At 41.9% G+C, this 23,647-nt stretch overlaps 1 protein-coding gene across 5 annotated transcripts in view; it reads right to left on the reverse strand.

Annotated features, from left to right (window-relative positions):
• The window catches only part of nadsyn1 (NAD synthetase 1), a 129,743-nt gene continuing 106,096 nt past the window's right edge, over positions 1–23,647 (reverse strand). For 4 of the 5 annotated variants that reach the window (XM_077619485.1, XM_077619477.1, XM_077619502.1 and 1 more), the window contains 3 exons: positions 20,828–20,956; positions 499–675; positions 1–395 (listed from right to left, as the gene is read on the reverse strand). In XM_077619485.1, coding sequence (XP_077475611.1) covers positions 375–395; positions 499–675; positions 20,828–20,956 — 327 coding nt within the window. In that variant the 3' untranslated portion in view covers positions 1–374. The remainder of the gene's footprint in view (positions 396–498; positions 676–20,827; positions 20,957–23,647) is intronic. The other variant, XM_077619492.1, reaches the window with a different exon arrangement.

Here is a 23,647-nt window from a genome sequence, read left to right on the forward strand (position 1 = left end):
TTTCTAAGTAAACTCCGTTTTTATTTTCATTTTAACATTTTAAATCAGGAACAAAGAATCATACAAATATTTAAGTGACATGCATGAAGATAAGGTTACAGTTCTTGTGGGTTCAAAGTCCATTAGAAATGTTATTTTGCTTCCTGGGATGACCAACATCCTGTCTAATATACAAGACTCTTTAATATCACAAACTGTGGACTTTATTCAAGTCCTGCAAGATGAATGTCTGGTACCAAGAGGGGTTGGAAGGGAGCTTAGTCAACAAATTACAGTCTCCTTTATTGGTATGCGCAAGGTGGTATCCACACATTTTCAATGTTTGGACTTGCACAGATATTAACTGGACACCTTACAACTTAGTAATTGGCCATTTATGATGCAATATGTGATACCTGAAAAAAAGAAAAGAAACAATTAACAATCATGTATTAATGACATCCAAGGACCTACTCTTGGAAGAAAACAGGTCTTCACCAATACAGTAAAATTTGCTACCTGACTGTCGATAGACTGAAATTGCCAGCTCCACTGTGTGTTATAGAGGAACGGGCGGAGGTCAAAGCGATTATCGTCAGGGCTATAGCTCTCAGCATGGTAGGATGGAGTCACTGTTGTCATTTTATGGCGGTTCAATGAGTACATCCTGAAGAAGTGCTTAACCTTATGTGCAACCTTAAGAAATAAAGAAACATAAAATACTTTCCATGAACACAAAAGTAATTATCAGTGAATCACACAAACTATTTTTTAATATAGGTGTGTCCAATAAAGTCAGTCAAAGAAGAGGCTGGTTATTACTAAAAGAGGATATTGACCAGAAAGAAACATGTCAATAATATTAAAGGACAAGATTGGGAACACATTAATAGATTATTATTTCCTCCCATTTTAAACAACCTAAAGCAGGGGTGCTCCAACTATTTTGCTCCAAGATCTACTTTTCAAGCAACCAAACTCATGCAATCTACCTTTTTTCCCGGGCCACTGACAAAATTAAGCAGTTATGTATAATGATATACCTGATGCCAGCATGAGCCAAGATAGTAATCGTTTTTGGACTCACGATCGCGCAGTTTCCCAGCTCAAATCCCATATCCTCCTGACTAACAGGGAAAAAAAATGTCCCATCACATTTACAGTCATACCTCTACTTACTAAATTAATTGGTTACAGAATTTTTTCGGAACTTGAAAATTTCGTAAGTGGCGGTGTACTTATGTAAATTCTCTAATTCGTTCCACCGTCCTCACTTAACTACCAACTAAACCTTTTAAAATTGTGTCCCAATTTTGTATGAAATATGTGAGAAAACACACAAAAATGAGAGAAAATTATAAGAAAATGATTTATCAATGTCTTAAAAGCATACAAAATGTATCCGTGTTGAAACGCATTGGAACAAGAGGAACTGTATGCAACAGAGACAGCGCCCAACCAGTCTTGTTTTGGGTGGATGCGTTTGTTTGCTTTTTCTCTATTGTGTCCCTCCGGGGCGGCACAAAGTTAAGCCCTGTGGATCGAGGACACAGGCTAAATCAGGGTCACCAAACTACGGCCCGCGGGCCGGATACGGCCCGTCAGCACATTTGGCCCGGCCCTCTGAACAATACCAGAGACGCCATCAGATTTTTTTCCTATTTGGCCTTGAAGACTGGGACGTTCTAATCTTGTGTTTGGTTCATTGCACCACCGCTGAGCCCATAAATCATCCCAGTGAAGCGGGGCTTCACATTGCTTCTTTGGTGACACGCGCGGGGAGTGTTTCCCTTTGATGCACGCGGGCACGTCCACTGGTGCATGCGGGTGCATGCGCGAGCAGAGTGTTAACAAGGCATCTGGACGATCGCAGGAGAGGGCGGAGCCCTGGGACCATCGCGGACTATTCAAGCATATAAAAACTGTGCAACCTGTTTGAGAATTGTTCTTTTTGACCCAGAACTGTGGAGGGGAGCAACTCTGAGTTGGATTTATTTATTAGGAATAAATATCTTCTATGAAGAACCCAGAGAGTTATTTAGTTATTATTTATTTCATAAATAGTTTTATTATTTGTTTCCTGACTTTTTTTCTGTAAAGAACCTGGAAAGGGTTATTTGGTTGTGTGGCTTTCTGGAAAACAATAAAAAATTTAAGCTCCCCTACGATCGTCACACTTTCTGTTACAAACTGACACCGGCCCCCCATCAGAGTTATGTGGCCCTCACAGGAAAAAATTTGGGGACCCCTGGGCTAAATCAAACACACACGCATACTCCCCAAAGCCTAACAAGACAATGACAACCACACGGACACATAAGCACACGTCTTATAAACGCAACATTAAGGATTCAAACAACAACATTAGTCAACAAAAAACATTAACGTTTTATGATTTCTTTATGGGATATTGTTCAGCAAAAATGTCACTTGATTGTGGCGCACTAGGCTGGGGGATAGCGTTTTTCCCCATGCTTTTGACCATTCTCCTACAGACCCCCCCTGACCTGGTTAAACGGTTAGGTGCGAATGTCGGAGGGGGAAACCACAGATACAACTGTGTCTCTGCTGTATTCGCTGATAATTTCCCCTCGACCTTTTCCCTTTTCAGGCCCCATTTTTGCCCGCCGAACCCGTCTCATCATCCTCATTTCTATGGAACAAAATAGCATGTTCTGCTTTTCCAGCCGCCTCGCTCTTATCAACATGCTCATTCCCAATCCGCTCAACTTTCTTTGCCTTTCCATCGCACCTTTTTTTTTGCCATCAAATGCCAATAATTTGTATCACCATTGGATTGGATTGGATAACTTTATTTATCCCGTATCTGGGAAATTTTGTTGTCAGTAGCAAGAGGGCCGTGACCGGACGTTTGGTCGCCCGGACGTTTGGTCGCCCGGACGTTTGGTCGCCCGGACGTTTGGTCGCCCGGACGTTTGGTAGAACGGACGTTTGGTAGAACGAACGTTTGGTAGAACAGGTTCAAATTATGACAGAGAGAGGGAGAGTTTAATATCTAAGGGAGAGTTTTATATCTAAATACTGTATTATGACAGAGAGAGAGAGTTTAATATCTAAATACTGTATTATGACAGAGAGAGAGAGTTTAATATCTAAATACTGTATTATGACAGATAGGACAGTTTAATATCTAAATATCTAATATCAAAATATCAATAACAGCACTCATTTAATACATTGGCTGCTGCCATTGACTGTCATAGGCGTCCATTAAACACATTATTTTATTAAACAAATAAAAGTGGGGATGTTTGGATTAAATGTTTCGACATCCGGGTGCCACGCAAGATCTACATCTGGGTTACAACGAGCGATCTTCATTCTATTTTGGGCGGCCAGGTACACGACCTATCTCCATTCTTTCTTGGACGGCGTGCAATCACAGACGGACGAAAACGACCGCAAATTCACCGTAAGTAGCACTGTTTAATGAAAATGACCCGGACATTTTGTCACCCAAAGTTAAAATCTATCAATTGCATGCCAATTGGGTGAACATATATGTTCATTTCTATACGAGCGACGACGACGATCGAAACGGCCGCGCGCGCCTGTGCTCGAGAAAAGTTTATACTGAGTGAACTGAGTTACGAGACTTTCATAAATAATAGTCATTAAATCCCTATTCCCTCGATGTTAAAATCTATCAGTTGCATGCCAATTGGGTGAACATATTTGTTCATATCTATACGAGCGACGACGACAATCGAAACGACCGCGCGCCTGTGCTCGCGAAAAGTTTATACTGAGTATATAAAAAATGTTGCATGCTAATTGGGGTAAAATCTTTTATCTTGCAGGCAATACAGAACAGTAGAGAAGCTGCATTGTCGAACACGGCAGATTTTCTTAATAAATACCCAGTAAAGCTTTTAGTAAGTGCAATATGTTGCATATATATCTATATCTATATATCCATATCTATATATCAATATCTATATATATATATATATATATATATATATATATATATATATATATATATATCAGTGGCGGGCGGTGCATTTTCTGGTAGCGCCTTCAACGTATCAATCCAACCCTCAAAAACTATTTTATGGCTATAAAACCTCTACTGCAGCTACAGCTGCAACACATAAAAAATAATCAATAAATTAATGCACAAAAATGTGGTAAAATCCACTTGCTAGCAGCATTTCATGATTAAATACAAATACTGGAGGTTTTCAGACATTAAAACAAGGCCAGGGGGTGATTTTCCCGGGAAAAGACAGCGATGAACGTCAATGGCGTACGGGCAAACATTGCCCGAAAATGGGGTAAAATCCAGCCGAAAACAGCATTTATTGATTAAATACAAATACTGGAGCTTTTTAGACATCAGAACCGGGCCCGGAGAATCATTTCCTCGGTAAAAAGACAGCGATGAACGTCGATACGTCCATACGTGAAATGACAAAAAATGCACTAAGATACTAAAATTAGGTAAAATCCACTTCCTAGCATCATTTATTGATTGAATGCAAATACTGGAGGTTTTGAGACTTTACAACCAGGCCAGGGGGGTGATTTTTCCCGGGAAAAGACAGCGATGGATGTCAATGGTGAAACGCCAAAAATTAAACTGGGGTAAAATCCACTTCCTAGCAGCATTTTGTGATTAAATACAAACACTGGAGCTTAAATACAAACACTGGAGCTTTTCAGATATCAGAACTTGGCCCACAATTGAAATATTATTTAGGAATATGGCCATATTTTACTCACCAAAAATCCTTTTTACACAATATCCATCCTCCTTTCTTTCTTCCTTCTTTCCTATCGCCATCGAAGCTAATGATGAAAGTCGAGCCTGTCCTGTCATATTTCTGGCATAGTCCGTTTTGAAAATGGCTTTAAATCAAAACAACAATATACTATTTGCTTGTGGAGCTAAGTTAGCACACTGAAAGTGCCGCACACACAATATTCCCGGCTGTAACAGGCTTGCTAGCTTCAGAGTTGACCGCCCTTTCTTAATGATGTCCATTTTTTTTCTGGAAAAGTCCGTCTGGAAAATAGCTTTGTGAGAGAAATCTGCAACAGAATTCATTTGTTTTTGCCACTGTCGGCCATGTGGGTGGAGTTTGCGATCTCTGGCTGCTTTGGCCCGCCTACTAGCCAATCATAGTTTGTGAAAGCAATGACATGTCCCAGCCAGCAAAATGCCAACGCCTATGAAGAATCATTGTGGGGTTGCCAACTCGAAATCTGATTGGTTAAAAGCAACAGTCTAGTTTAATGCAGCAGAGCCCGCAAGAACTGATTGTGAAGGCTTTGAGGCAGATCTGATCTGGCAACAAATAATGGCTGAAATGTGATTGGTTAAATGCTTCAATATGAAAACACACATCTGGAAGCAGTGCAACCAGGGGGAAAAGCAATGAAAGGAAGCTAACAGACCATTTGGAATAATAAGTATTGATGGACAAAATATAATATGACTCAGATATTTCTTAGGCCAGCAGAGAAGGCCTTGAAGCCCCTGATGGCCCGCCACTGATATATATATATATACTGTAATTACTCGAATATAACACGCATATTTTTGCTATATAATTAATTCCAATAGTTGGGGGTGCGTGTTATAATCAATAACTAAAATAAATTACAAATTTTCGATCGAAAAAAGCATAGTCAAACTCACTTTGACGCACGGACATTGTGCAATTTCCAACTTTGAATTCAAAATACACGCATATTAAAGATCATCAAGCCTCACAAACATCACAATCCTGCATTAATAAGCTGGAAAGTAGAATACTACATTGTAGTGTAGTACGTACTTGTATTTAAAAATATGTCCAGCGGGGGGCAGTACATTCCCTTGTTACATGTGATAGTCTTTTCCATTGTGCATATCTTCAAATCATTTATTTATTCAATTTGTATGTTCCTTTTCTTGTTTGAGAATGACAATAGATATTTGAATTAAAACATGGTATTGTCAATTGAAATGTAGTCAATGTTCAAGGAAGTCTAAAAGGTATTGCAACATAACATGTCTACATGATATGTTTGTCCACTCTGTGTATCATCTATTGCCCTAAAATTCAAACGCATAACTCCCAACTGCACGACACTCGACACGCTCGTACCTGAAGATTTCTCTATCCGGTTTTGAACAAAACAATCGTGAAACGAAGAAAAAAAGGTAAGATTTCTGATTTTCGTCAGCGGGAAATTTTAGGTGCGCACTATATTCGAGTACTGCGTTTTTCCAGATTTTTTTGGCCCAAAATTACCTGCGTGTTATTTTCGAGTGCGCGTTATATTCGAGTAATTACGGTATATATAAAATTGCATGCTAATTGGGGTAAAATGTTTTTTCTCTTGCGGGCAATACAGAACAGTAGAGAAGCTGCATTGGACGAACACGGCAGATTTTCTTAATAAACAGACAGTAAAGCTTTTAGTAAGTGCTAGAATTTGTAAGTTTTACTGCTTCAATAAAAACACCATCTGTGAATTTGCTTTGTCTTCTTTTTAATAAATTAATTTTACTTATTGCCTTTTATTTTAATGTCAAAGTTCCGGGCTAAAAGTATACTAAGACTTCAATGGCAGCAGCCGATGTGTTAAATGAGTGCTCTTATTGATATTTTGATATTAGATATTTAGATATTAAACTCTCATGAATATTATTTTGTGAGCTGGTTTCAACAGTAGATATTTAGATATTACACTCATGAATATAATTTTGAGAGAAGTAGATATTTAGATATTACACTCTCTCTCATGAATATAATTTTGAGAGCAGTAGATATTTAGATATTACACTCTTTCATGAATATAATTTTGAGAGCTGGTTTCAACAGTATTTAGATATTAAACTCTCTCTCTCTGTCATAATACAGTATCTAGATATTAAACTCTCAGTCATAATACAGTATTTAGATATTAAACTCTCTCTGTCATAATACGGTATTTAGATATTAAACTCTCTCTCTGTCATAATACAGTATTTAGATATTAAACTCTCCCTCTCTCTGTCATAATTTGAACCTGTTCTACCAAACCTCCGTTCTACCAAAAGTCCGGGCGACCAAGCGTCCGTTCTACCAAACGTCAGGGCGACCAAACGTCCGGGCGACCAAACGTCTGGGCGAACAAACGTCCGGGCGACCAAACGTCCGGCGACCAAACGTCCGAGTACCCAAGAGGGTGAGGATGCAGAAATAGGAAAGAGGTTTTAGATATAAATAGATAGGTAATAAGTTAATAAATAAATACAAATAAATATATAAATAAATAAGCGTGTTGCTGAAATATATATATATATATATATGTAAATATATGTGAATATATATCTATATATATGTGTATATATATGTATATGTGTGTGTATGTATATGTATATATATATATATATGTATATATGTGTATGTATATATGTGTATGTATGTATGTGTATGTATGTGTATGTGTGTGTGTGTGTGTGTATGTGTATATATGTGTATGTATGTGTATGTATGTGTATGTATGTGAATGTATGTGTGTGTGGTGTGTGTGTATGTATGTATGTATAGGCAAGCCATTTCATTTGAAACGAGTGGCAATAATAAAGAAGCTTGATGCGTGTGAGAAAGTGGTGAGTGTATGTATGTATGTATGTATGTATGTATGTATGTATGTATGTATGTATGTATGTATGTATGTATGTATGTATGTATGTATGTATGTATGTATGTATGTATGTATGTATGTATGTATGTATGTATGTATGTATGTATGTATGTATGTATGTATGTATGTATGTATGTATGTATGTATGTATGTATGTATGTATGTATGTATGTATGTATGTATGTATGTATGTATGTATGTATGTATGTATGTATGTATGTATGTATGTATGTATGTATGTATGTATGTATGTATGTATGTATGTATGTATGTATGTATGTATGTATGTATGTATGTATGTATGTATGTATGTATGTATGTATGTATGTATGTATGTATGTATGTATGTATGTATGTATGTATGTATGTATGTATGTATGTATGTATGTATGTATGTATGTATGTATGTATGTATGTATGTATGTATGTATGTATATATATATGTATATATATATATATATATATATATATGTATACACACATATATACAGACGCTCCCCTACTTACGAACATTCGAGTTACGAACAACGGTACATACGAACATGTCTGCAAATTGCGTTTAGGTCGAAAAATGTTCGTAAGTTCGATTTTGTATTGCGAGCCTTTTTCCGAGTAGTGCTTCTTTCTGCCGCTAATACCGACGCCTGGCGCTGTGAGAGCTCAGCTCACCCAGCATCCACCTTCCTCTGCCCAGTTCGTTACAATGCGGAAGTCCGTGAACGTGTCTCCAGTGCGCGAAGAACCTTTTTCATTTGTATCATTAAATATCTCGTGCATCCATTATTCAATATGGTTGGTGAAAAGCGAAAGGCTTTTAGTGAGGGAGGTGCAAGGAAGAGGCAAGCCATTTCATTTGAAACGAGTGGCAATAATAAAGAAGCTTGATGCGTGTCAGAAAGTGGTGTATGTATGTATGTATGTATGTATGCATGCATGTATGTATGTACAGACGCTCCCCTACTTACGAACATTCAACTTACGAACAACAGTACATACGAACATGTCTGCAAATTGCGTTTAAGTCGAAAAATGTTCGTAAGTCCAATTTTGTATTTTGCGCCTTTTTCAGAGTAGTATTTCTTTCCGCCGCTAATACCGACGCCTGGCGCTGTGAGAGCTCAGCTCACCCAGCATCTACCTTCTTCTTCGTTGCAATGCGGAAGTGCGTGAACGTATCTCCAGTGTGCAAAGAACCTTTTTCATTTCGATCATTAAATATCTCATGCATCCATTATTGAATATGGTTGGTAAAAAGCGAAAGGCTTCTATTGAGGGAGTTGCAAGGAAGAGGCAAGCCATTTCATTTGAAACGAGTGGCAATAATAACGAAGCTTGATGCGCGTGAGAGTGGTGAGCGTTGCACATATACAACTTGAATCGTTCGACCGTCAGTACCATTTATAAACAGAAAGATCGAGCAGCGGGACCCAAATGTTGAACGTTGCACAAAGTTTGCAAATCAATTGAATGATGCCATACAGTGCTACCGCATCATTTATGATGAAAAAAAAGAAGAAAACTGTGCAATCGTCGTTAGATCGCTTCTTTCAGCCAGTTTCGAATACATAAATCTCTCTCTCCCTCTCTATATAGTACTGTACATATTCTCTCCATTTTATTAAATGTTTTTTCCAGTACAAACCAATGCGTGTTACTTATACAAGCCTTAAACATACAAATGCACTTATATAAACCTTCAATATACTTATATAGGCCTTAAACATTAATTATATTACAAAATATAGCACTGAATCAACTTACAAACAAATTCAACTTATGAACAATCGCTCGGAACCTAACTCGTTCGTAAGTAGGGGAGCGTCTGTATGTATGTATGTATGTATATATGTATATATGTATATATGTATATATGTATATATGTATATATGTATTTATGTATATATATATATATATATATATATATATATATATATATATATATATATATATATATACACACACACATACGTCTACATATACTACTATTTTATGTATATTAAGTTGGCCAGCAAAACCATATTTGTTTGTCCATAAGTTCAGGTGTTTAACCCTTGAAGCGCTTTGGTTTTCGACAAATTTCCAATCTTTACGCGGCAGCCGCTGCTTCGGATTGTCTCACTAGCCGCCTTGCTATTTATTCGATCTCCCCATTTTGAAGTTAGGTGTGCAATTAGGGCAGTAATTTCCCCGTTATTATTATCTTCTCCTTCCTCCTTCGTTTGTTTTTCCTTAGGTTATCATTACACACGCAACACACAAGTATACTCTCGTAGCCTAAGTACCGACCGGCCTAGGTAGAGGACAAGCAATGCCCTTACAGTTTTATAGACTAATGCTCTGTCTCTTCACCTGTTAGTGACTAGTATTTACAGAGTTTTACTGTCGCTGTCTCCCGGATGCGATCTTATCCATTTTTCTCACAAATGGACCTTCACATGAATGCTTCCCCCACATTCGGAAACTCCTCACGAATGCAAACATTCACGTGGAATTACTAGAGATGTCAACTCTTTTAGGATGAGTCTTCAACTGCCGGGAATCCAGGTGCTCAGGTGAATTCCAGCCCGCAAATGGGCTTAGATGCCGTGGCCACGGTCTTTCCCAAATGTCGACTAAGTGCCTGGATTCCTTCGGTATATCGACTCCCAGGCTCGAAAGAGCAAAATGATAGCAATTAGGCATTCCCAAATGCACGTGCAAATAAAGAGAAAAGGCAATCCTCTGGATTTTTCTTGTAGGAGAAATCGAACCGTTCAGATCTAGTCCCTGGTTCGTTCTGGCGTCACATGCTTCAAAGGAGGGGTGGGAAATAGAAGTGAGACGTCAAGTCAAAACAAATGAAGGTCATGTACAGCCGAAGGATCTTCTCCACATTCCAGCAGTCCAAGTGGATTCGGCCTCCCTTTTGTTTAGTCTAATTAAGGAGAAAAGCATTTACTTCGTTGCAAGCAGGCATTTTAGATGTAGTAAGCAAAGCACTCTATTCATTGGAAGCAAATATATAATATGTAAGACTAATAACCCTAACAAGCACCTTGGTGGAAGAATTGAAAAATAGAACAGCACCCTCTAATTGAACGGCACCTCTAATTGAACGTCACTACGGGGGAAAGTTTGAAAAATAGAGCAGTATGCCGGTGAAATTGAGGTTTTTCTCAACCAGAGAAGGTGGTCAGATGGCAAGCGCCTTCTTGCCTGGGATTCATACTGTTGTCACATTAGCGATGCCACCAAGAAGCAATTGAAGAAGCTCCATATTGATGTGGCCGTGATTCCAGGAGAATGCACCGAATTTATACAGCCCCCCCGAGGTCTACTGGAACGCCCCATTCAACGCCAAAGTTTGAGAGTTCTACAATAACTGGATGTTGCACGGTGAAAAGATCTACATACACCAAATTTGGCAACATGCGAGCACCAACAATGGAAGATGGTGGCGCGCACGGGTGCAGCGGCTCTTTGCTCTCCAGTTTGGTCTTTTGTTTTCTCAGACTCATTGTTATTTATGAACATCTGCGAGGCAAACTTTTTCTACAGTCGCCAGGATTTAATTACTCTCGGTAGGAGATGCGATATATGCATCACAACAGATTACCAACAAACCTACAATATCCCTGAAGACATCTCGAGACCACCGGGATCTCCATGGATAGTCAGCCCACCCAGCGTACGATGGAGGCGGTGATGGGAAAGAAAGCAAAAGCGGGGATGCCGGGCGGGCCTAGCTGCTAAGCTAAGGAAACAACCGCACAGAGCATCGCTTCCGAGTATCTTCTTGACCAATGCCCGATCCATCACCCACAAAATGGACAATTTGGAACTTCAGCTTGCTACCAGCAGCTTTGTCAGGAACTGCAACATTATTCTCATCACGGAAACGTGGCTATACCCGAAAATCCCCGATGCCGCAGTCTCTTTAGCGAGCTGCACACTACACCGGCAGGACCGAACCATGGACTCCAGGAAGAGCAGGGGAGGGGTGGCCTTTGTGTGTACATACACAACGACTAGTGCTGCAACAGTAGGATCATTAACACTCACTGCTCTCCTGATTTAGAGCTCTTGGCAGTTCTGTGCAGGCGCTTCTATCTACCAAGGGAGCTAACGGCAGTCATTGTAATGGCTTTTTACAGCCCACTGGATGCTAATGTTAGCATGGCACTTAGCCTCCTGATAGCGACTGTAAACAAACAGAAGCTTGACCACTCCGATGGAGTCCTTATTGTCGCCGGTGACTTCAACAAAGCATGTTTAAAGACTGTTCTGCCTAAGTTTATCCAGTATGTGAAGTGTCACACCAGAGGAGATAAAACTCTAGACCATGTTTATTCTAACATCAAATATGCTTATAGAGCCACACCCCTCCTTGAGCTTGCTGGATCCGACCATCTCTGCCTGTCCCTCACCCCCTCATGCATCCCACTCCAGAGACTAACAAGGCCACAAATAAAGATAATAAAAACATGGCCTTTGGACGCCCATTCTCAGCTGCAGGACTGTTTTTCCCGCACCATTTGGGAACTTTTTGAACACCACAACCTCCAGGACTACACGGACACTGTACTTTTTTACATCAAAAACTGTACGGAGACTGTCACTGTTAATAAACATATCCGGGTTTTTCCTAACCAAAAACCCTGAATGGGGTTTTCACAAAGAAATTAATTGTTTCCTGCAACAATCCATCATCCCATCCTGCCTGAAATCTGCCACCATTATCCATGTCCCTAAAAATATAACCATTGACAGCCTGAATGATTACAGGCGTGTTGCACTTACACCTGTGATCATGAGGTGCTTTGAAAAGTTGGTCGCCCGCCACATCAGGGATAAAATCCCTCCCTCAGTTCACCCTCACCAGTTTGCCTATAGAGCAAACAGGTCTACTGAGGACGCCATCGCCGTAGCTCCATACACAGCACTGAGCCACCTGGAGCACCATGGGAACTATGTGAGGTTGCTTTTCATTGACAGCCTATGTGAGGGTGCTTTTCATTGCCCAGCCTTCAACACTATAATAACGGACATTCTGGCTGACAAACTCTCCCACCTTGGACTATCCTCTTCCATCTGCCGCTGGATTAAGAACTTCTTAACCAACTGTCCACAAACTGTTAGACTTGGTCCCCACCTCTCTTCCTCCATTACACTGAGCACTGCACTAGCTGCCCTCAAAGTTGTGTACTGAGTCCTCTTCTATACTGTATACATACGACTGTACACCGACCCACCGCTCTAACTCCATCATCAAATTTGCCGATAACACCACTGTGGTCGGACTCATCTGAGGGGGGGATGAGTCTGCCTACAGAGATGAGGTCAACAAACTGTCATTGTGGTGTTTGGTGAACAATCTCACAATAAAAATCATGAAAACTAAAGAAATAATACTGGACTTTGGCAAACGCAGCACAGATCTAGCCCCACTCCTCATAAATGGAGTATGCGTAGACAGGGTCCAGTCCTTCAAATTCCTGGGGGTCCACGTCACGGACAAGCTCTCCTGGTCTACCAACACCACAGCAGTGGTGAAGAAGGCCCAGAAGTGACTCCATTTCATGAGGGTACTCAGGAGGAACAACTTGGACACTAAGCTTCTGGTAACCTTCTATAGAGCCACTGTGGAGAGCATCCTGGCATACTGCATTACAGTGTGGTACGCCAGAAGCACGGCAGCAGACAGAAAAGCCATGCAGAGTGATCAACATCGCCCAGAAGATCATAGGCTGCTCTGCCCTCACTGGATGACATTGACAGCCCTCGCTACCTCAGCAGAGCCGGGAACATTGCTAGGGACCCATACGGTCGTGGTCACAACCTGTTCCAGCTGCTGCCCTCTGGCATACGCTACAGGTCTCACAAAGCATGGACAAATAGACTTAGGGACAGTTTTTTTCCCACAGCCATCAGGGCTCTGAACTTGCATTAGCAAGTCACACAATCCCTTCTGTGCAATAACTTCGGGGTGTGCAATAACAATGTGCAATATCTTAGATTGTGCAATATTTTAGAATGTACGTGACTAGTTATATTTTTATATTACTTATTTCTGTTTTTACTGGGAAAACGCACTTTGTGGAGTAGCACCACCAATTTTGTTATACGCAGCTGTGTATGATGACAATAAAGGCTTTTGAAATGGATTGTTGATGCTTGGGATCATTTACCGAAGGATCTAATCATCAAGTCGTTCAAGGGATGCGGACTGAGCAACGCTCTCGACGGCTCGAAGGATTGCCAGATCCATTGTTTCAGGTCAGACGGCCCCGATTCAGACTTATTTGTAAATTTTCCAGCAAGCGCGAGCCAATGCTGGCGATGATGAATGTAAACTCACTCAGACACTCGACGCTGATGCGGAGGTGATCTGAATGACGAGGACAGCTACAACAGCGACGTGTCACTTGATTTTCACCAGTGGATTTGTATTTGTTCCTTTTGTTAAATAAATATGTATATGTTAGCTGGTTTCTCTTTTCATCCATAAAATTTACCGCATCTTCTCAAAATTCCAACCAGCTAGTCGAAAAATAGAGCGGCAACCTCTAATTGAACGGCACTACGGGGGAAAGTTTGAAAAATAGAACAGCATGCATATATGTATGCACATACATATACACATACATACATATACGCATACATACATACATGCATATATATATATATATATATATATATATATATATATACACATATATATACACATACACACACATATATATATATACATACAGTGGTACCTCGACATACGATCGTAATCCGTTTCGAGACTGAGATCGTATGACGAGGTTCTCGTAACTCGAGCGGACGTTTCCCATTGAAATGAATGGAAAAAAAAATAATTCGTTCCAGCCCTCTGAAAAAACACCAAAAAACAGGATATTGGATTGGAAAAAATGTTTTATTTCTTCTAATTCCCCATCTATTAACAAAGTAACACATAACTAGTGGTTTAATAGAAATAAATTGTGTTTAATCTAACTAAAATTGGGCGGATTTCGCCGAGGGGAGAGGGGCACAAAAGGGGCGGGGGGCTTCGTTTTTTTTTTCCACACAACGCACTCGTAAACGGAACAAACACTCCACCCTCACGTTCGCGATCGATGGGCTGTTTGCTGTTGTACTATTCCATTCAAAATATTCCGAAAATGATGCACACAAATGTCCTCACAATCGGATAACGCACGACCACTTGCCAACGAGCAGCAGTCTTTTATCAGCGATCGCTCCGCTGCTCATGGGAGCTTCGGGGGCGCTGGCTAGCGGCTCCCTTTTAGCTTGTAGCATCTGTGTTCACATCCGCTTTGAACGGCGCCTATGATAGAGTTGCTACCGGGGATGCTATTGCGGGGAGTTGCGAGCCAGTGCCCCTGTTGTTCTGCTCATGGGAGCTTCGGGGGCGCTGGCTAGCGGCTCCCTTTTAGCTTGTAGCATCTGTGTTCACATCCGCTTTGAACGGCGCCTATGATAGAGTTGCTACCGGGGATGCTATTGCGGGGAGTTGCGAGCCAGTGCACCTGATGTTCTGCTCATGGGAGCTTCGGGGGCGCTGGCTAGCGGCTCCCTTTTAGCTTGTAGCATCTGTGTTCACATCCGCTTTGAACGGTGCCTATGATAGAGTTGCTACCGGGGATGCTATTGCGGGGAGTTGCGAGCCAGTGCACCTGATGTTCTGCTCATGGGAGCTTCGGGGGCGCTGGCTAGCGGCTACCTTTTAGCTTGTAGCATCTGTGTTCACATCCGCTTTGAACGGCGCCTATGATAGAGTTGCTACCGGGGATGCTATTGCGGGGAGTTGCGAGCCAGTGCCCCTGATGTTCTTATGAGCAGCGAACGAGAAGTAGTATAATACTCCTCGTATTAGATAAAAATAACAGGAAATGCAGCAGCTGAGCTGACCCACGTATTGATTGTGGGTAAAGTTTTATTCTGAGAAAGAGTGCCATTGCCTGTCGGCGTTGTGTGCACGAGTATACTTCATTACCCAGAAAGCCCTCTTTTCCCCGCGCATGCACGTTGTGCGTTTCCTGGTCTGAATAACTCATTCGGTGCTCGTAAATATTGTTATACACGAAAGATATGCAAAAAAGACCACCTGGCTTGGTCGCATCACAAAATTTTGATCGCATGACGGGCGAATTATTCGATCGAAATTTCCGTCGTAAGACGAGAATATTGTCGTTGTGTGACGAGGTACCACTGTATATATATATATATATATATATACATACATATATATATATGTATATATATACATATATATATATATATACATATATGTATATATATACATATATACCGTATTTTCACGACTATAAGGCGCACATAAGTCTGAAATTTTCTCCAAAATAGACAGAGCGCCTTATAATCCAGTGCGCTTTATAGATGGACCAATACTAAAATTGTTATTACGATAAAATAAAATAAATCCGTCGATAGGACAACTATGGCAAGCAGCCCCCGACTCTACTATTTTCCCGTAGATAAAGTACTGCGCAGTGACTGCTGGGATATGTAGTGTTTTTTGTCAATATACCCAATGGCTTCTGGCCTGCCGATCGGCATCAACACAGCTGCGAAGCATGGAAGACAGCCTTGGAATACTAGTTACGCTAGCTACTATTTGTGAACGAATTGTGGCCTGGCGATCGGCATCAACACAGTTGCGAAGCATGGAAGACAGCCTTGGAACAGTTACGCTAGCTACTAGCTAGCTACCATTCGGGAATCAATTGTGGCCTGGCGATCGCCATCAACACAGCTGCGAAGCATGGAAGACAACCTTGGAATAGTTACGCTAGCTACTAGCTAGCTACCATTCGGGAATGAATTGTGGCCTGGCGATCGCCATCAACACAGCTGCGAAGCATGGAAGACAGCCTTGGAATAGTTACGCTAGCTACTAGCTAGCTACCATGCGGGAATGAATTGTGGCCGCCTGGACGAATGTATTAAACTCAGCGTTTTTGATGGACAAATGTTCAATTCGGACACAGATAATGAGGACTTTGATGGTTTTGTGGGTGATGATGACGTGAGTACATTGTAAAATGGCTAAATAAAGTACAACCGAACTCAGTCTTGCTTCCGTTGCCTTTTTAAAAACGTGTTTTTAGCGTGCGGGTGTAGCGTGCATTTGGTACATGTAGCACCAAATTAGTGTGTTCATCGTTGTAGTATACAGACGCTCCCCTACTTACGAACATTCAACTTACGAACAACGGTACATACGAACATGTCTGCAAATTGCGTTTAAGGCGAAAAATGTTCGCAAGTCCAATTTTGTATTTTTTTCCGAGTAGTGCTTCTTTCCGCCGCTAATGCCGAGGCCTGGCGCTGTGAGGGCTCAGCTCACCCAGCATCTACCTTCTTCGTTGCAAAGCGACCGTTGACAATGGACATGAAACGCGAAATAATTGAAAAATATGAGAGTGGGGTACGTGTTACCGAGCTTGCTCGTCAATACAAGAGGAATCCGTCAACTATATCCACCATCCTTAAGCAGAAGGACGCAATTAAGGAGAAGAGGCCTACCAAGGGACGAACTATAATTTCCCACCGGCGCAGTGCATTCACGACGAGATGGAGAACCTTCTTTTATTGTGGATATAAGAAAAACAATTAGCAGGAGATGGCGTGACCGAGTCAACCATATGTGAAAAAGCCAGCAGAATTTACATGGATTTGATAACAACGAAAGGAGAGCCTTCAACAACTTCAGAACCCTTTAAAGCAGGGGTCTCAAACCAGTCCTCAAAGGGCCGCAGTGGGTGCAGGTTTTCATTCCAACTCATCAAGAGGATACCTTTTGCAAGTGTAATCAGTTGATTGCAGCCAGGTGCTACTTATTTTAGAAGACACCTGATTGGTTAAAATGTCGGCACTGGATCGGTTGGAACAAAAACCAGGACCCACTGCGGCCCTCGGCGGAATCGGTTTGAGACACCTGCTTTAAAGCAAGTCCTGGCTGGTTTGAAAAATTTAAAAAAAGATCTGGAATACACTCGGTAATCTGACACGGGGAAGCGGCGTTCCAATTCGAAAGCCCCGGTGGAATTTATCAAGACATTTGCCTTGATTATCACCCAGGAAAGTTACATCCCCCTGCAAATTTTCAACTGCGATGAAACTGGTCTTTTTTGGAAAAAGATGCCCAGGCGGACATTCATCGTGGTAGAGGAGAAGGCATTACCGGGGCACAAACCTATGAAGGACCGCTTAACGCTAACGTTGTGTGCCAATGCCAGCAGTGACTGTAAAATTAAGCCGCTACTGGTGTACAATGCGAAGAACCCGCGTGCTTTCAAGAGACACAATATCAAGAAAGAAAACCTACAAGTGATGTGGCGCGCTAATTCTAAAGCTTGGATTACGCGTCATTTTCGAAACATTTTGAAGGGGAGGCAAAAATTAACAACTCTTGATGCGTTCATTTTGAAGACTTCGGCGGAGCGTCCGGGGGGTGTCAACCCGTACAACTAGAGTAAAAAAGATTAAAACAAAATTAGAATTCAGTTATGTGTGAGGTTACATTAAACGTTGAGTGTCTGTATATAGTTATCCAAGTTAATTTAGATTTGTTTGTTTGTTTACGAGTGCCGTGGATAAGGCCCCCTGAACTCCCCCCCTCCGCCTCCGTGTATGCCGCTGTGTCTCCCCTCCGCGAAATGCGTCAAATTTTACTTCTATTAAACACATTTCATTACTATTAAACCACTCGTTATTTATTACTTTATCAATATATGGCGAATTAGAAGGAATAAAACATTTTTTCCAATCCAATATCCTGTTTTTGGTGTTTTTGGCTCAACCAAACCCCTCTATGTCCCTCTCTCTCTCTCTACCCTCCGCGAAATCCGTCTAATTTTAGTTCTATTAAACACATTTTAGTAATAATAAACCACTAGTTGTGCTACTTTGTTAATAGATGGCGAATTAGAGGAAATTAAACTTTTTTTCCAATCCAATATATATATATATATATATATATATATATATATATATATATATATATATATATATATATATATATATATATATATATGGCAAATAAGTATTTAGTCAACCACCAATTGTGCATGTTATCCTACGTGAAAAGATTAGAGAGGCCTGTAATTTTCAAAATGGGTAAACCTCAACCATGAGACAGAATGTAGAAAAATAACCCAGAAAATCACATTGTTTGATTTTTAAAGAATTTATTTTTGCAAATCATGGTGGAAAATAAGTATTTGGTCAATACCAAAAGTTCATCTCAATACTTTGTCAGTACCCTTTGTTGGCAATAACGGAGGCCAAACATTTTCTTTAACTTTTCACAAGCTGTTCACACACTGTTGCTGGTATTTTGGTCCATTCTTCCATGCAGATCTTCTCTAGAGCAGTGATGTCATTGGGAAACACGGACTTTCAACTCCCTCCACAGATTTTCTATGGGGTTGAGATCTGGAGACTGGCTAGGCCACTCCGGGACCTTGAAATGCTTCTTACGAAGCCACTCCTTTGATGCCCTGGCTGTTTGGCATCATTGTCATGCTGAAAGACCCAGCCATGTCTCATCTTCAATGTCCTTGCTGATGGAAGGATTTTCACTCAAAATTTCTCGATACATGGCCCATTCATTCTTTCCTTTACACAGATCAGTCGTCCTGGTCCCTTTGCAGAAAAACAGCCCCAAAGCATGATGTTTCCACCCCCATTCTTCACAGTGGGTATCGTGTTCTTCTGATACAATTCAGTATTGTTTCATCTCCAAACACGAGAACCTGTGTTTCTACCAAAAAGTTCTATTTTGGTATCATCTGACATTCTCCCAGTCCTCTTCTGGATCATCCAAATGCTCTCTCGCGAACCACAGACGGGCCTGTATGTGTACTGGCTTCAGCAGGGGGACACGTCTGGCAGTGCAGGATTTGAGTCCCTGGTGGCGCATTGTGTTACTGATAGTAGCCTTGGTTACTGTGGTCCCAGCTCTATGTAGGTCATTCACTAGGTATTCCCGTCTGGTTCTGGGATTTTTGCTCACTGTTCTTGCTATCATTTTGACGCCACGGGGTCAGATCTTGCACGGAGCTCCAGATCGAGGGCGATTATCAGTGGTCTTGTATGTCTTCCATTTTCTAATAATTGCTCCCACAGTTGATTTGTTTACACCAAGCGTTTTACCCTTTGCAGATTCATTCTTCCCAGCCTGGTGCAGGTCTACAATTTTGTCTCTTTGGTCTTGGCCATATTGGAGTTTGGAGTGTGAGAGACTGAGGTTGTGGACAGGTCTTTTATACAGATGCTATTAATACAGGTACGAAGAGGAGACCTTGTTAGAAGAAGTTACACCTCTTGGACAAATACTTATTTTCCACTCTAATTTGGAAATAAATTCTTTAAAAATCAAACAATGTGATTTTCAGGGTTTTTTTCTCCACATTATGTCTGTCATGGTTGCGGTTTACCCATGTTGACAATTACAGGGCTCTCTAATCTTTTCAGGTAGGAGAACTTGCACAATTGGTGGTTGACTAAATACTTATTTGCCCTGTTGTAATTTGCCTCTTTTTTATTGTTCTGGGAAGGGGAGAACAGTGTAAATGGGCTGAAGATTGTCTTTCTCATCTGATCACACTAGGAACGGAACAATAGTTCCTCCTGGCCAGGGAAGGGGTTGTGATGGGTTAAGTCCCTGGGGAAAGTGGAGTCAGTCTGGGATTCTCGCTTAAACTGCTGTCTTTGTGATGGAAGATGATGGGCAGCTCGATGTAGAGATTTAATCTCATCTCATTTTCTGAAACGCTTTATCCCCACTCGGGTCACGGGGGGTGCTGGAGCCTATCCCAGCTGACTGGCCAGAGGTGAGGGACACCCAGAATTGGTGGCCAGCCAATTGCAGGGCACAAGGAGACAAAAAACCATTCCCGCTCACACACACCTAGGGGAAATTTAGAGTGTCCGATCAGCCTACCATGCATGTCTTTGGAATGTGGGAGGAAACTGGAGTACACGGAAAAAACCCACGCAGGCCTGGGGAGAACATGGAAACTCCACACAGGTGAACCAACCTGGATTTGAATCCAGGTCCCTCACTGTGAGGCCAACGTGCTAACCACTCAGCCGCCGGGCCACCCTTTATGTAGAGAATTATTTCATTACATTATTTTTCTCACTACTATGAAACCTATGTTTTGAGAATACATGTGTACAGATCACTAACCTCTGTGGGTAAAAGCACATCTTTCCATATATGAACAAGTTTACAAAACATACTGAAAGGTCCACATTTTGAGATTTTCCTTAGTCGTCCAATTACTGATAACTCAGAGTAGGTTATGCCCATGTCAACCTGTAAAGACATGAAAATGTAGGGATTAGAAAATAAGACTTGCTTGGTTGTTGACTCGACCAGGAAAACAGTAAGTTTTTTGGTCAGTTAAATGCAACAAAATAAAAATTGAAAGAAGTAACAATCTTTTTCATCATAGTTCCCTTTTCTATCGCTGATAATTATAATGGTCCTTCTACTTACGAATGCTTCTACATAAAAAAATATTCAGGTTTTGAAAAGTTTTGATAGGATTTTTTTTGTTCCAAGATAGGAAAAACCGTTAGAGTTACTTAACATCAAAGGAAATTGTTAGAGTTATTAGTCTTACTTTATTATATATTTGCTTGCAATGAAGGATGCTTTGCTTATTAACATTAGAAAAGTTATTATAGTAGATCTGCTTGCAACGATGTAAATGTTTTGCTCCTTAGTTAGACCAAACAGGAAGGTCGAATCCTCTTGGACTGCTGGAATCTGGAGAAGAACCTTCGGCTCCACATGACCTTCATTTGTTTTGAGGGCTAAGACGTCTATTTTACCAATTTCGTCATACGCAGTTTCTGGGTATGATGACAATTAGGCTTTTGTCGAGTCAATGATGACAAAGCCCATGTCCGATTATTATTATTGAAACTAGGGTCCTTGACTATTTGACGTCTCACTCATGTTTCCCACCCCTCCCTTGAGAGCTGAGACATCCATTGTAAATAGGGTCCTTGAAGCTAATAAACAAGGAAAAGATGCATGAGACGCCAGAACGAACCTGGACAGAGACCTGTAAGGTTCGATTCTCTCTTGCAAGAAAACCCAGAAGATTGTCTTGTCTCTTTATTTGTGCGTGCATTTAGGAATCCCTATTGGTGAACCTATCAGAAATATGCATTTGTTAGTTTTCCGAAACATTTATCCTCATAAGGGTTGCAGGGGTGCTGGAGCCTATCCCAGCTAACTATGGTAGAGTTGCCAAACGTCAAAAATCCTATTTTAGTAGTGGGTAAAGAGAATTTTCATTTTTTTGCTCCTTTTACCTAGTGGCATTTACCAGCAAAGCATAAAAATAAAGAATATTATCAAATTCACAATCAAGTGGTTAAACTCAAGGATGCTGATGGAGTCGGTGTCACAGATGCAGAGGGGCAAAGTTCTCCTTTTGCTCGGGTGTTCGCAGGCATTTACAAAGTCGATGATGGGCGACCAGCACCTCCTTTTGCTCGGGATGTTCCCCCAATGCCTGCAGTTGCCATTACACCTCCTGAATTCTACCGAGCCTTGATGTGTCTGGACGCCACTAAAAGCCATGGTCCTGATGGTATTCACCAGAGGGTCCTCCAGGCACTCGCTCCGACCATAGCACTTCCCCTCGCTTATCTCTTCACACTGTCCTTGCAATCAGGTGACATCCCCGAAGACTGGAGACGGGCCGTCATCTGCCCTATCTACAAGAAAGGAGACCGAGAAGACCCGTTGAATTACCGACCGGTCTCCCTCACTTCAGTGATCTGCAAAATGTTCGAATCTATCATCAAAACGTCCATGATGGCCCATCTCCAGAACGCAGCGGTGATCTCCGATAGTCAGCATGGCTTCGTGTCCAAGAGATCCTGCCTCACCAACTTGCTGATGATGGAGGAATGGGTCACTCAATTAATGGACGATCGACAAATTCCCGACCTGGTCTTCATGGACTTCGCCAAGGCGTTTGATTCGGTCAACCATTGCTTGCTACTCCGCAAGTTGGAAGCATATGCGATTCACCCAGCGGTCGTGAGGTGGATTGATGCGTTTTTGGCTGGCCGCACCTTTCAAGTTCAAGTCAACGGCATACTCTCGGAGACTCACAACGCCCCCAGCGGTGTCCCCCAGGGCTCCGTTCTTGGACCACTGTTGTTTGTGGTGTTTGTCAACGACCTGCCAGAGCACATCTCCCAGCGGGTTCTCCTCTTTGCTGATGATGTGAAGCTCGTTGCTCCCCGGAGTGACTACGAGGACCTGCATAGGTGCCTTCATCACGTGTGGAGATGGTCGAACCTGTGGGACTTGCAGCTCAACATCACTAAATGCAGTCATTTGGCTATTGGGGCCCCTCCTGATGCACCTCTCGTTTTTGAACCAGGACGCCTGGAACTGGAACGATCTCAACGGTGCAAAGATCTGGGCATCATTGTCGATGCCACGTTCAAACCAACGGCCCAATGCATCCAATCAGCCAACAAAGCTCGCGGAGTGCTGTTCCTGATGTTCCGGTCCTTTGCCATCATCACCGCAGACATCTTCCTTCCGCTGTATGTTTCCCTGGTGAGGCCCATTCTCGAGTATGGGGTCCAAGCTGCATCACCGTACCTCGCCAGGGACATCCAGCATCTGGAGCGGGTCCAGAGGCTTGCAACGAGGATGGTCCGCGGCCTCAGCTTAATGTCCTACGAGGAAAGATGCCAGCGACTCAATCTTCCGACCCTTGAGGCGAGGCGTCTGCGAGGGGACCTGATACTGGCCTACAACATCCTCCACGGTATCTACAACATGCACCGCAATCTCTTCTTCACGCCCGCACCTGATCGTGGTCTGAGGGGTCATCCGTGGAAGCTGTATCCTCGCAGGTTCTGGTTAAATCGGCGGAAGGCTGCTTTTTCAGTGCGCATCGCCGGTCCTTGGAACCGGCTTCCGCAGAGTGTGGTCGAGAAGCCGACGGTCGCTCAGTTCAAGAGGGCT

The sequence above is a fragment of the Stigmatopora argus genome, chromosome 2, assembly GCF_051989625.1.
Source record: "Stigmatopora argus isolate UIUO_Sarg chromosome 2, RoL_Sarg_1.0, whole genome shotgun sequence".
Lineage (NCBI taxonomy): Eukaryota > Metazoa > Chordata > Actinopteri > Syngnathiformes > Syngnathidae > Stigmatopora > Stigmatopora argus.